Raw genomic sequence first — 14,483 nt, 5'->3', positions numbered from 1 at the left:
CTCCCCCAGCACCCTGTGTTACTGACTGTATCTCTACTGATGTTAATCCAGCTCCCTCACACTGTCACTCAGTAACCCCTCTCCCCCAGCACCCTGTGTTACTGACTGTATCTCTACTGATGTTAATCCAGCTCCCTCACACTGTCACTCAGTAACCCTTCTCCCCCAGCACCCTGTGTTACTGACTGTATCCCTACTGATGTTAATCCAGCTCCCTCACACTGTCACTCAGTAACCCCTCTCCCCCAGCACCCTGTGTTACTGACTGTATCTCTACTGATGTTAATCCAGCTCCCTCACACTGTCACTCAGTAACCCCTCTCCCCCAGCACCCTGTGTTACAGACTGTATCTCTACTGATGTTAATCCAGCTCCCTCACACTGTCACTCAGTAACCCCTGTCCCCCAGCACCCTGTGTTACTGACTGTATCTCTACTGATGTTAATCCAGCTCCCTCACACTGTCACTCAGTAACCCCTGTCCCCCAGCACCCTGTGTTACTAACTGTATCTCTACTGATGTAAATCCAGCTCCCTCACACTGTCACTCAGTAACTCCTCTCCCCCAGCACCCTGTGTTACTGACTGTATCTCTACTGATAATCCAGCTCCCTCACACTGTCACTCAGTAACCCTTCTCCCCCAGCACCCTGTGTTACTGACTGTATCCCTACTGATGTTAATCCAGCTCCCTCACACTGTCACTCAGTAACCCCTCTCCCCCAGCACCCTGTGTTACTGACTGTATCTCTACTGATGTTAATCCAGCTCCCACACACTGTCACTCAGTAACCCCTCTCCCCCCAGCACCCTGTGTTACTGACTGTATCTCTGCTGATGTTAATCCAGCTCCCTCACACTGTCACTCAGTAAACCCCTCTCCCCCAGCGCCCTGTGTTACTGACTGTATCTCTACTGATGTTAATCCAGCTCCCTCACACTGTCACTCAGTAACCCCTCTCCCCCAGCACCCTGTGTTACTGACTGTATCTCTGCTGATGTTAATCCAGCTCCCTCACACTGTCACTCAGTAACCCCTCTCCCCCAGCTCCCTCACACTGTCACTCAGTAACCCCTGTCCCCCAGCACCCTGTGTTACTGACTGTACCTCTACTGATGTTAATCCAGCACCCTCACACTGTCACTCAGTAACCCCTGTCCCCCAGCACCCTGTGTTACTGACTGTATCTCTACTGATGTTAATCCAGCTCCCTCACACTGTCACTCAGTAACCCTCTCCCCCAGCACCCTGTTACTGACTGTATCTCTCCTGATGTTAATCCAGCTCCCTCACACTGTCACTCAGTAACCCCTATCCCACAGCACCCTGTGTTACTGACTGTATCTCTACTGATGTCAATCCAGCTCCCTCACACTGTCACTCAGTAACCCCTCTCCCCCAGCACCCTGTGTTACTGACTGTATCTCTACTGATGTTAATCCAGCTCCCTCACACTGTCACTCAGTAACCCCTCTCCCCCAGCACCGTGTGTTACTGACTGTATCTCTACTGATGTTAATCCAGCTCCCTCACACTGTCACTCAGTAACCCCTCACCCTCAACACCCTGTGTTACTGACTGTATCTCTACTGATGTTAATCCAGCTCCCTCACACTGTCACTCAGTTACCCCTCTCCCTCAGCACCCTGTGTTACTGACTGTATCTCTACTGATGTTAATCCAGCTCCCTCACACTGTCACTCAGTAACCCCTCTCCCCCAGCACCCTGTGTTACTGACTGTATCTCTACTGATGTTAATCCAGCTCCCTCACACTGTCACTCAGTAACCCCTCACCCCCCAGCACCCTGTGTTACTGACTGTATCTCTACTGATGTTAATCCAGCTCCCTCACACTGTCACTCAGTAACCCCTCTCCCCCAGCACCCTGTGTTACTGACTGTATCTCTACTGATGTTAATCCAGCTCCCTCACACTGTCACTCAGTAACCCCTCTCCCCCAGCACCCTGTGTTACTGACTGTATCTCTACTGATGTTAATCCAGCTCCCTCACACTGTCACTCAGTCATCCCTCTCCCCCAGCTCCGTCACACTGTCACTCAGTAACCCCTCTCCCCCAGCGCCCTGTGTTACTGACTGTATCTCTACTGATGTTAATCCAGCTCCCTCACACTGTCACTCAGTAACCCCTCTCCCCCAGCACCCTGTGTTACTGACTGTATCTCTACTGATGTTAATCCAGCTCCCTCACACTGTCACTCAGTAACCCCTCTCCCCCAGCTCCCTCACACTGTCACTCAGTAACCCCTGTCCCCCAGCACCCTGTGTTACTGACTGTATCTCTACTGATGTTAATCCAGCTCCCTCACACTGTCACTCAGTAACCCCTCTCCCCCAGCACCCTGTGTTACTGACTGTATCTCTACTGATGTTAATCCAGCTCCCTCACACTGTCACTCAGTAACCCCTCTCCCCCAGCTCCCTCACACTGTCACTCAGTAACCCCTCTTCCCCCAGCACCCTGTGTTACTGACTGTATCTCTACTGATGTTAATCCAGCTCCCTCACACTGTCACTCAGTAACCCCTCTCTCCCAGCACCCTGTGTTACTGACTGTATCTCTACTGATGTTAATCCAGCTCCCTCACACTGTCACTCAGTAACCCCTCTCCCCCAGCACCCTGTGTTACTGACTGTATCTCTACTGATGTTAATCCAGCTCCCTCACACTGTCACTCAGTAACCCCTCTCCCCCAGCACCCTGTGTTACTGACTGTATCTCTACTGATGTTAATCCAGCTCCCTCACACTGTCACTCAGTAACCCCTCTCCCCCAGCACCCTGTGTTACTGACTGTATCTCTACTGATGTTAATCCAGCTCCCTCACACTGTCACTCAGTAACCCCTCTCCCCCAGCACCCTGTGTTACTGACTGTATCTCTACTGATGTTAATCCAGCTCCCTCACACTGTCACTCAGTAACCCCTCTCCCCCAGCACCCTGTGTTACTGACTGTATCTCTACTGATGTTAATCCAGCTCCCTCACACTGTCACTCAGTAACCCCTCTCCTCCAGCGCCCTGTGTTACTGACTGTATCTCTACTGATGTTAATCCAGCTCCCTCACACTGTCACTCAGTAACCCCTCTCCTCCAGCGCCCTGTGTTACTGACTGTATCTCTACTGATGTTAATCCAGCTCCCTCACACTGTCACTCAGTAACCCCTCTCCCCCAGCACCCTGTGTTACTGACTGTATCTCTACTGATGTTAATCCAGCTCCCTCACAGTCACTCAGTAACCCCGCTCCCCCAGCACCCTGTGTTACTGACTGTATCTCTACTGATGTTAATCCAGCTCCCTCACACTGTCACTCAGTAACCCCTCTCCCCCAGCACCGTGTTACTGACTGTATCTCTACTGATGTTAATCCAGCTCCCTCACACTGTCACTCAGTAACCCCTCTCCCCCAGCACTCTGTGTTACTGACTGTATCTCTACTGATGTTAATCCAGCTCCCTCACACTGTCACTCAGTAACCCCTCTCCCCCAGCACTCTGTGTTACTGACTGTATCTCTACTGATGTTAATCCAGCTCCCTCTCACTGTCACTCAGTAACCCCTCTCCCCCAGCACCCTGTGTTACTGACTGTATCTCTGATGTTACCTCACTGAGTTGTGTCTGACTGTTGGTCTGTTGCTCCCCCAGGTCGAGTTGTCGATGTTACAGACCTGTTACCAGGCCCTGGCCTCTCAGATTGACCAGCTCCTGATGAAGAGACTGTGGTACGTGATGTTGGAGCAGTTCCTGATGAAGTATGTGTGGAGCGCCTCGGGCCTGGTCATGGTTGCCATGCCGATCATCACCGCCACCGGCTACTGTGAGACTGGTAAGGACGCAGGGCGGCGGGGAGGGGGTGGGGGGGATGTGCCATCCGGACAAGACGATGCCAGGCTTGGACAGAACAGGGACAGAAGTGGGCCATTCAGCCCATCGAGTCTGCTCCCTCATTCAATCAGATTCTGACTGATCTGATGTGATAATCCTCAACCCCACATTCCCGCCTCATCACCGAAACCCTCGATTCCCTCACTGACTAAAACTCTGTCTCTCTCGGCCTTGAACATACTTTGTTAAAAACAAATTTAGAGTACCCAATTCATTTTTCCCAATTCCGGGGCAATTTAGCGTGGCCAATCCACCTCCCCTGCACATCTTTGGGTTGTGGGAGGAAACCCACGCAGACACGGGGAGAATGTGCAAACTCCACACGGACAGTGACCCAGAGCCGGGATCGAACCTGGGACCTCGGTGCCGTGAGGCAGCAGTGCTAACCACTGTGCCAGCGCGCTGCCTGTGCTTTGCGATGTTGATGGTCAAAGGGAATAACCGCGCACTTCCCCAAATCTGCTGTCTTGTTGCCCACTGGCCAAACCTGTCCATATCTCGCTGCAGCCTCCCTCCCTCTCTCTCAGAGCAGAAAGAGAGAACGGACAGCAACAGAGGGAGAGAGAGGGCAGAGAACGGAGAGAGACAGACAGACAGGGAGAGAGACTTCGGACATATAGAGAGAGGAGAGGGAGAGAGGGCGGTCAGCGAGAGAGAGGAGATGGATGGATCGAGAGAGAGAAAAAATGAACAGCGATGGGGAGAGAGAGAGAGGATGGAGAGAGAGAGAGAGAGAGGACGGAGAGAGAGAGAGGATGAAGAGAGAGGCAGGACGGAGAGAGAGAGAGAGAGAGAGAGAGAGGACGCAGTGAGAGAGAGGACGGAGAGAGAGAGAGAGAGGATGAAGAGAGAGGCAGGACGGAGAGAGAGAGACGGAGAGAGAGGACGGAGAGAGAGGACGGACCGAGAGAGCGAGGACGGAGAGAGAGGACGGCGAGAGAGAGGAGATGGATGGATCGAGAGAGAGAAAAAATGAACAGCGATGGGGAGAGTGAGAGAGGATGGAGAGAGAGAGAGAGAGAGGACGGAGAGAGAGAGAGGATGAAGAGAGAGGCAGGACGGAGAGAGAGAGAGAGAGAGAGAGAGAGAGAGAGGACGCAGTGAGAGAGAGGACGGAGAGAGAGAGAGAGAGGATGAAGAGAGAGGCAGGACGGAGAGAGAGAGACGGAGAGAGAGGACGGAGAGAGAGGACGGACCGAGAGAGCGAGGACGGAGAGAGAGGACGGCGAGAGAGGACGGACCGAGAGAGCGAGGACGGAGAGAGAGGACGGAGAGAGAGAGAGAGGACGCAGAGAGAGAGGCCGCAGAGAGAGTGAGAGGATGCAGAGAGAGGACCTAGAGAGAGAGAGAGAGGAGTGTGTGAGAGAGAGAGAGAGGACGCAGTGAGAGAGAGGACGGAGAGAGAGGACGGAGAGAGAGAGAGGATGAAGAGAGAGGCAGGACGAAGAGAGAGGCAGGACGGAGAGAGAGAGAGAGAGAGGACGGAGAGAGAGAGGACGGAGAGAGAGAGGACGGAGCGAGAGAGGACGGACAGAGAGAGAGGATGGGGAGAGAGAGAGAGGACGCAGAGAGAGAGGACGCAGAGAGAGGACCTAGAGAGAGAGAGAGAGAGAGGAGTGTGAGAGAGAGAGAGAGAGGACGCAGTGAGAGAGAGGACGGAGAGAGAGAGAGAGAGAGGATGAAGAGAGAGGCAGGACGGAGAGAGAGAGAGAGGACGGAGAGAGAGCGAGAGGACGGAGAGAGAGCGAGAGGACGGAGAGAGAGCGAGAGGACGGAGAGAGAGCGAGAGGACGGAGAGAGAGCGAGAGGACGGAGAGAGAGCGAGAGGACGGAGAGAGAGCGAGAGGACGGAGAGAGAGCGAGAGGACGGAGAGAGAGCGAGAGGACGGAGAGAGAGCGAGAGGACGGAGAGAGAGCGAGAGGACGGAGAGAGAGCGAGAGGACGGAGAGAGAGGGAGAGGACGGAGAGAGAGGGAGAGGACGGAGAGAGAGGGAGAGGACGGAGGGAGAGGACGGAGGGAGAGGACGGAGAGAGAGGACGGAGAGAGAGGACGGAGAGAGAGGACGGAGAGAAAATAGAACAATACAGCGCAGTACAGGCCCTTTGGCCCACGATGTTGCACCGAAACAAAAGCCATCTAACCTACACTATGCCATTATCATCCATACGTTTATCCAATAAACTTTTAAATGCCCTCAATGTTGGCGAGTTCACGACTGTAGCAGGTAGGGCATTCCACGACCTCACTACTCTTTGCGTAAAGAACCTACCTCTGACCTCTGTCCTATATCTATTACCCCTCAGTTTAAAGTTATGTCCCCTCGTGCCAGCCATATCCATCCGCGGGAGAAGGCTCTCACTGTCCACCCTATCCAACCCCCTGATCATTTTGTATGCCTCTATTAAGTCTCCTCTTAACCTTCTTCTCTCCAACGAAAACAACCTCAAGTCCATCAGCCTTTCCTCATAAGATTTTCCCTCCATACCAGGCAACATCCTGGTAAATCTCCTCTGCACCCGCTCCAAAGCCTCCACGTCCTTCCTATAATGCGGTGACCAGAACTGTACGCAATACTCCAAATGCGGCCGTACCAGAGTTCTGTACAGCTGCAACATGACCTCCCGACTCCGGAACTCAATCCCTCTACCAATAAAGGCCAACACTCCATAGGCCTTCTTCACAACCCTATCAACCTGGGTGGCAACTTTCAGAGATCTATGTACATGGACACCTAGATCCCTCTGCTCATCCACACTTTCAAGAACTTTACCATTAGCCAAATATTCCGCATTCCTGTTATTCCTTCCAAAGTGAATCACCTCACACTTCTCTACATTAAACTCCATTTGCCACCTCTCAGCCCAGCTCTGCAGCTTATCTATATCCCTCTGTAACCTGCTACATCCTTCCACACTATCGACAACACCACCGACTTTAGTATCGTCTGCAAATTTACTCACCCACCCTTCTGCGCCTTCCTCTAGGTCATTGATAAAAATGACAAACAGCAACGGCCCCAGAACAGATCCTTGTGGTACTCCACTTGTGACTGTACTCCATTCTGAACATTTCCCATCAACCACCACCCTCTGTCTTCTTTCAGCTAGCCAATTTCTGATCTACATCTCTAAATCACCCTCAATCCCCAGCCTCCGTATTTTCTGCAATAGCCTACCGTGGGGAACCTTATCAAACGCTTTGCTGAAATCCATATACACCACATCAACTGCTCTACCCTCGTCTACCTGTTCAGTCACCTTCTCAAAGAACTCAATAAGGTTTGTGAGGCATGACCTACCCTTCACAAAGCCATGCTGACTATCCCTGATCATATTATTCCTATCTAGATGATTATAAATCTTGTCTCTTATAATCCCCTCCAAAACTTTACCCACTACAGACGTGAGGCTCACCGGTCTATAGTTGCCGGGGTTGTCTCTACTCCCCTTTTTGAACAAAGGGACCACATTTGCTGTCCTCCAGTCCTCTGGCACTATTCCTGTAGCCAATGATGACATAAAAATCAAAGCCAAAGGTCCAGCAATCTCTTCCCTGGCCTCCCAGAGAATCCTAGGATAAATCCCATCAGGTCCCGGGGACTTATCTATTTTCAGCCTGTCCAGAATTGCCAACACCTCTTCCCTACGTACCTCAATGCCATCTATTCTATTAGCCTGGGGCTCAGCATTCTCCTCCACAACATTATCTTTTTCCTGAGTGAATACTGACGAAAAATATTCATTTAGTATCTCGCCTATCTCTTCAGACTCCACACACAATTTCCCATCTCTGTCCTTGACTGGTCCTACTCTTTCCCTAGTCATTCGCTTATTCCTGACATACCTATAGAAAGCTTTTGGGTTTTCCTTGATCCTTCCTGCCAAATACTTCTCATGCCCCCTCCTTGCTCGTCTTAGCTCTCTCTTTAGATCCTTCCTCGCTACCTTGTAACTATCCATCGCCCCAACCGAAACTTCACACTTCATCTTCACATAGGCCTCCTTCTTCCTCTATTTTTTTAAATAAATATTTTATTGAAAATTTTTGGTCAACCAACACAGTACATTATGCATCCTTTACACAATATTATAACAACACAAATAACAATGACCTATTTTATAAACAAAAAATGAATAAATAATAAATAACAAAAATGAAAACTAGCCCTAATTGGCAACTGCCTTGTCACAAGTAACACTCTCCAAAAATATAATTTAACAGTCCAATATATAATTATCTGTCGCAACGACCTATACATACTATACAGTATATATTAACAACCCTGAGAGTCCTTCTGGTTCTCCCCCCCCCCCCCCCCCCCCCCCCCCCCCCCCCCGATCCTGGGCTGCTGCTCCTGCCTTCTTTTTCCCATTCCGTCTATCTTTCTGTGAGGTATTCGACGAACGGTCGCCACCGCCTGGTGAACCCTTGAGCCGACCCACTTAGGACGAACTTAATCCGCTCTAACTTTATGAACCCCGCCATGTCATTTATCCAGGTCTCCACCCCCGGGGGCTTGGCTTCTTTCCACATTAGCAATATCCTGCGCCGGGCTACTAGGGACGCAAAGGCCAAAACATCGGCCTCTCTCGCCTCCTGCACTCCCGGCTCTTGTGCAACCCCAAATATAGCCAACCCCCAGCTTGGTTCGACCCGGACCCCCACTACTTTTGAAAGCACCTTTGTCACCCCCATCCAAAACCCCTGTAGTGCCGGGCATGACCAAAACATATGGGTATGATTCGCTGGGCTTCTCGAGCACCTCGCACACCTATCCTCCACCCCGAAAAATTTACTGAGCCGTGCTCCAGTCATATGCGCCCTGTGTAATACCTTAAACTGAATCAGGCTTAGCCTGGCACACGAGGACGACGAGTTTACCCTGCTTAGGGCATCTGCCCACAGCCCCTCCTCGATCTCCTCCCCCAGCTCTTCTTCCCATTTCCCTTTTAGTTCATCTACCATAGTCTCCCCTTCGTCCCTCATTTCCCTATATCTGACACCTTACCATCCCCCACCCATGTCTTTGAGATCACTCTGTCCTGCACCTCTTGTGTCGGGAGCTGCGGGAATTCCCTCACCTGTTGCCTCGCAAAAGCCCTCAGTTGCATATACCTGAATGCATTCCCTTGGGGCAACCCATATTTCTCGGTCAGCGCTCCCAGACTCGCGAACTTCCCATCCACAAACAGATCTTTCAGTTGCGTTATTCCTGCTCTTTGCCACATTCCATATCCCCCATCCATTCCCCCCGGGGCAAACCTATGGTTGTTTCTTATCGGGGACCCCCCCAAGGCTCCAGTCTTTCCCCTATGCCGTCTCCACTGTCCCCAAATCTTCAGTGTAGCCACCACCACCGGGCTTGTGGTGTAGTTCCTCGGTGAGAACGGCAATGGGGCTGTCGCCATAGCCTGTAGGCTGGTCCCCCTACAGGACGCCCTCTCTAATCTCTTCCACGCCGCTCCCTCCTCCTCTCCCATCCACTTACTCACCATTGAAATATTAGCGGCCCAATAATACTCACTTAGGCTCGGTAGTGCCAGCCCCCCCCTATCCCTGCTACGCTGTAAGAATCCCTTCCTCACTCTCGGGGTCTTCCCGGCCCACACAAAACCCATGATGCTCTTTTCAATCCTTTTAAAAAAAGCCTTCGTGATCACCACCGGGAGGCACTGAAACACAAAGAGGAATCTCGGGAGGACCACCATCTTAACCGCCTGCACCCTCCCTGCCAGTGACAGGGATACCATATCCCATCTCTTAAAATCCTCCTCCATTTGTTCCACCAACCGCGTTAAATTTAACCTATGCAATGTGCCCCAATTCTTGGCTATCTGGATCCCCAGGTAACGAAAGTCCCCTGTTACCTTCCTCAACGGTAGGTCCTCTATTTCTCTACTCTGCTCCCCTGGATGCACCACAAACAACTCACTTTTCCCCATGTTCAATTTATACCCTGAAAAATCCCCAAACTCCCCAAGTATCCGCATTATTTCTGGCATCCCCTCCGCCGGGTCCGCCACGTATAGTAGCAAATCGTCCGCATACAAAGATACCCGGTGTTCTTCTCCTCCTCTAAGTACTCCCCTCCACTTCTTGGAACCCCTCAACGCTATCGCCAGGGGCTCAATCGCCAGTGCAAACAATAATGGGGACAGAGGGCATCCCTGCCTTGTCCCTCTATGGAGCCGAAAATATGCAGATCCCCATCCATTCGTGACCACGCTCGCCATCGGGGCCCTATACAACAGCTGCACCCATCTAACATACCCCTCTCCAAAACCAAATCTCCTCAACACCTCCCACAAATAATCCCACTCCACTCTATCAAATGCTTTCTTGGCATCCATCGCCACTACTATCTCCGTTTCCCCCTCTGGTGGGGCCATCATCATTACCCCTAACAGCCTCCGTATATTTGTGTTCAGCTGTCTCCCCTTCACAAACCCAGTTTGGTCCTCGTGGACCACCCCCGGGACACATTCCTCTATTCTCATTGCCATTACCTTGGCCAGGATCTTGGCATCTACATTTAGGAGGGAAATAGGTCTATAGGACCCGCATTGTAGCGGGTCCTTTTCCTTCTTTAAGAGAAGCGATATCGTTGCTTCAGACATAGTCGGGGGCAGTTGTCCCCTTTCCTTTGCCTCATTAAAGGTCCTCGTCAATACCGGGGCGAGCAAGTCCACATATTTTCTGTAGAATTCGACTGGGAATCCATCCGGTCCCGGGGCCTTTCCCGCCTGCATGCTCCTAATTCCTTTCACCACTTCTTCTACCTCGATCTGTGCTCCCAGTCCCACCCTTTCCTGCTCTTCCACCTTGGGAAATTCCAGCCGATCCAAGAAGCCCATCATTCTCTCCCTCCCATCCGGGGGTTGAGCTTCATATAATTTTTTATAAAATGTCTTGAACACTCCATTCACTCTCTCCGCTCCCCGCTCCATCTCTCCTTCCTCATCCCTCACTCCCCCTATTTCCCTCGCTGCTCCCCTTTTCCTCAATTGGTGTGCCAGCAACCTGCTCGCCTTCTCCCCATATTCGTACTGTACACCCTGTGCCTTCCTCCATTGTGCCTCTGCAGTGCCCGTAGTCAGCAAGTCAAATTCTACATGTAGCCTTTGCCTTTCCCTGTACAGTCCCTCCTCCGGTGCTTCCGCATATTGTCTGTCCACCCTCAAAAGTTCTTGCAGCAACCGCTCCCGTTCCTTACTCTCCTGCTTCCCTTTATGTGCCCTTATTGATATCAGCTCCCCCCTAACCACCGCCTTCAGCGCCTCCCAGACCACTCCCACCTGGACCTCCCCATTATCATTGAGTTCCAAGTACTTTTCAAAGCACCCCCTCACCCTTAGACACACCCCCTCATCTGCCATTAGTCCCATGTCCATTCTCCAGGGTGGGCGCCCTCCTGTTTCCTCCCCTATCTCCAAGTCCACCCAGTGTGGAGCGTGATCCGAAATGGCTATAGCCGTATACTCCGTTCCCCTCACCTTCGGGATCAACGCCCTTCCCAGCACAAAAAAGTCTATTCGCGAGTAGACTTTATGGACATAGGAGAAAAACGAGAACTCCTTACTCCTAGGTCTGCTAAATCTCCACGGGTCTACACCTCCCATCTGCTCCATAAAATCTTTAAGCACCTTGGCTGCTGCCGGCCTCCTTCCAGTCCTGGACTTCGACCTATCCAGCCCTGGTTCCAACACCGTATTAAAATCTCCCCCCATTATCAGCTTTCCCATCTCTAGGTCCGGAATGCGTCCTAGCATCCGCCTCATAGAATTGGCATCATCCCAGTTCGGGGCATATACGTTTACCAAAACCACCGTCTCCCCCTGTAGTTTGCCACTCACCATCACGTATCTGCCCCCGTTATCCGCCACTATAGTCTTTGCCTCGAACATTACCCGCTTCCCCACTAATATAGCCACCCCCCTGTTTTTCGCATCTAGCCCCGAATGGAACACCTGCCCCACCCATCCTTTGCGTAGCCTAACCTGGTCTATCAGTTTCAGGTGCGTTTCCTGTAACATAACCACATCTGCCTTAAGTTTCTTAAGGTGTGCGAGTACCCGTGCCCTCTTTATCGGCCCGTTCAGCCCTCTCACGTTCCACGTGATCAGCCAGGTTGGGGGACTTTCTACCCCCCCCCCCTTGTCGATTAGCCATCACCTTTTTCCAGCTCCTCACCCGGTTCCCACGCAGCTGTATCTCCCCCAGGCGGTACCCCCCCCGCCCATCCCCTCCCATACCAGCTCCCCCCTCTCCCCAGCAGCAACCCAGTAATTCCCCCCTCCCACCCCCCCGCTAGATCCCCCGCTAGCGTAATTACTCCCCCCATGTTGCTCCCAGAAGTCAGCAAACTCTGGCCGACCTCGGCTTCCCCCCCGTGACCTCGGCTCGCACCGTGCGACGCCCCCTCCTTCCTGCTTCTCTATTCCCGCCATGATTATCATAGCGCGGGAACCAAGCCCGCGCTTCTCCCTTGGCCCCGCCCCCAATGGCCAACGCCCCATCTCCTCCACCTCCCCTCCTCCCCCATCACCACCTGTGGAAGAGAGAAAAGTTACCACATCGCAGGATTAGTACATAAAACTCCTCTTTCCCCCCTTTTTAACCCCCCTCTTTGCCCCCCACATTCGCCCCACCACTTTGTTCAAACGTTCTTTTTAATAACCCGCTCATTCCAGTTTTTCTTCCACAATAAAAGTCCACGCTTCATCCGCCGTCTCAAAGTAGTGGTGCCTCCCTCGATATGTGACCCACAGTCTTGCCGGTTGCAGCATTCCAAATTTTATCTTCTTTTTATGAAGCACCGCCTTGGCCCGATTAAAGCTCGCCCTCCTTCTCGCCACCTCCGCACTCCAGTCTTGATAAACGCGGATCACCGCGTTCTCCCATTTACTGCTCCGAGTTTTCTTTGCCCATCTAAGGACCATTTCTCTATCCTTAAAACGGAGGAATCTCACCACTATGGCTCTGGGAGTTTCTCCTGCTCTCGGTCCTCGCGCCATCACTCGGTATGCTCCCTCCACCTCCAACGGACCCGCCGGGGCCTCCGCTCCCATTAACGAGTGCAGCATCGTGCTCACATATGCCCCGACGTCCGCTCCCTCCACACCTTCAGGAAGACCAAGAATCCTCAGGTTGTTCCTCCTTGCGTTGTTCTCCAGTGCCTCCAACCTTTCCACACATCGTTTCTGATGTGCCTCATGCGTCTCCGTCTTCACCACCAGGCCCTGTATGTCGTCCTCATTCTCGGCTGCCTTTGCCTTCATGACCCGAAGCTCCCGCTCCTGGGTCTTTTGTTCCTCCTTTAGCCCTTCGATCGCCTGTAGTATCGGGGCCAACAGCTCTTTCTTCATTTCCTTTTTTGAGCTCTTCCACACAGCATTTCAAGAACTCTTGTTGTTCAGGGCCCCATGTTAAACTGCCACCTTCCGACGCCATCTTGGTTTTTGCTTGCCTTCCTTGCCGCTGTTCTAAAGGATCCACTGCAATCTGGCCACTTTCTCCTCCTTTTTCCATCCGTATCCAGGGGGGATTCCCTTCTGTTTTACCGCAGTGTTTTTAGCCGTCAAAATTGCCGTTGGGGCTCCTATCAAGAGCCCAAAAGTCCGTTTCACCGGGAGCTGCCGAAACGTGCGACTCAGCTGGTCATCGCCGCACCCGAAGTCCTCCTTCTTCCTCTTAACAAGAGATTCCACTTCCCTGGTAAACCACGGTTCCCTCGCTCGACGCCTTCCTCCCTGCCTGACCGGTACATACTTATCAAGAACACGCAGTAGCTGATCCTTGAACAAGCCCCACTTATCCAGTGTGCCCAACACTTGCAGCCTACTTCTCCACCTTATCCCCCCCAAGTCACGTCTAATGGCATCATAATTTCCCTTCCCCCAGCTATAACTCTTGCCCTGCGGGGTATACTTATCCCTTTCCATCATTAACGTAAACGTCACCGAATTGTGGTCACTGTCCCCAAAGTGCTCTCCTACCTCCAAATCCAACACCTGGCCTGGTTCATTACCCAAAACCAAATCCAATGTGGCCTCGCCTCTTGTTGGCCTGTCAACATATTGTTTCAGGAAACCCTCCTGCACACACTGTACAAAAAACGACCCATCTATTGTACTCGAACTATATCTTTTCCAGTCAATATTTGGAAAGTTAAAGTCTCCCATAATAACTACCCTGTTACTTTCGCTCTTATCCAGAATCATCTTCGCCATCCTTTCCTCTACATCCCTAGAACTATTAGGAGGCCTATAAAAAACTCCCAACAGGGTGACCTCTCCTTTCCTGTTTCTAACCTCAGCCCATACTACCTCGGAAGAAGAGTCCCCATCTAGCATCCTCTCCGCCACCGTAATACTGCTCTTGACTAGCAGCGCCACACCTCCCCCTCTTTTGCCTCCTTCTCTGAGCTTACTAAAACACCTAAACCCCGGAACCTGCAACATCCATTCCTGTCCCTGCTCTATCCATGTCTCCGAAATGGCCATAACATCGAAGTCCCAGGTACCAACCCATGCTGCCAGTTCCCCTACCTTGTTTCGTATACTCCTGGCAT

At 52.0% G+C, this 14,483-nt stretch overlaps 1 protein-coding gene across 1 annotated transcript in view; it reads left to right on the top strand.

The window, feature by feature from the left end:
- The window catches only part of LOC140398894 (ATP-binding cassette sub-family D member 1-like), a 66,602-nt gene that overhangs the window by 11,145 nt on the left and 40,974 nt on the right, over positions 1-14,483 (top strand). The window contains exon 2 of the mRNA XM_072487850.1: positions 3,672-3,852. Within this exon, the coding sequence (XP_072343951.1) occupies positions 3,672-3,852 (181 nt within the window). The remainder of the gene's footprint in view (positions 1-3,671; positions 3,853-14,483) is intronic.

The sequence above is a fragment of the Scyliorhinus torazame genome, chromosome 22, assembly GCF_047496885.1.
Source record: "Scyliorhinus torazame isolate Kashiwa2021f chromosome 22, sScyTor2.1, whole genome shotgun sequence".
Taxonomy (NCBI): domain Eukaryota; kingdom Metazoa; phylum Chordata; class Chondrichthyes; order Carcharhiniformes; family Scyliorhinidae; genus Scyliorhinus; species Scyliorhinus torazame.
This window is presented reverse-complemented; position numbering and strand designations above follow the sequence as displayed.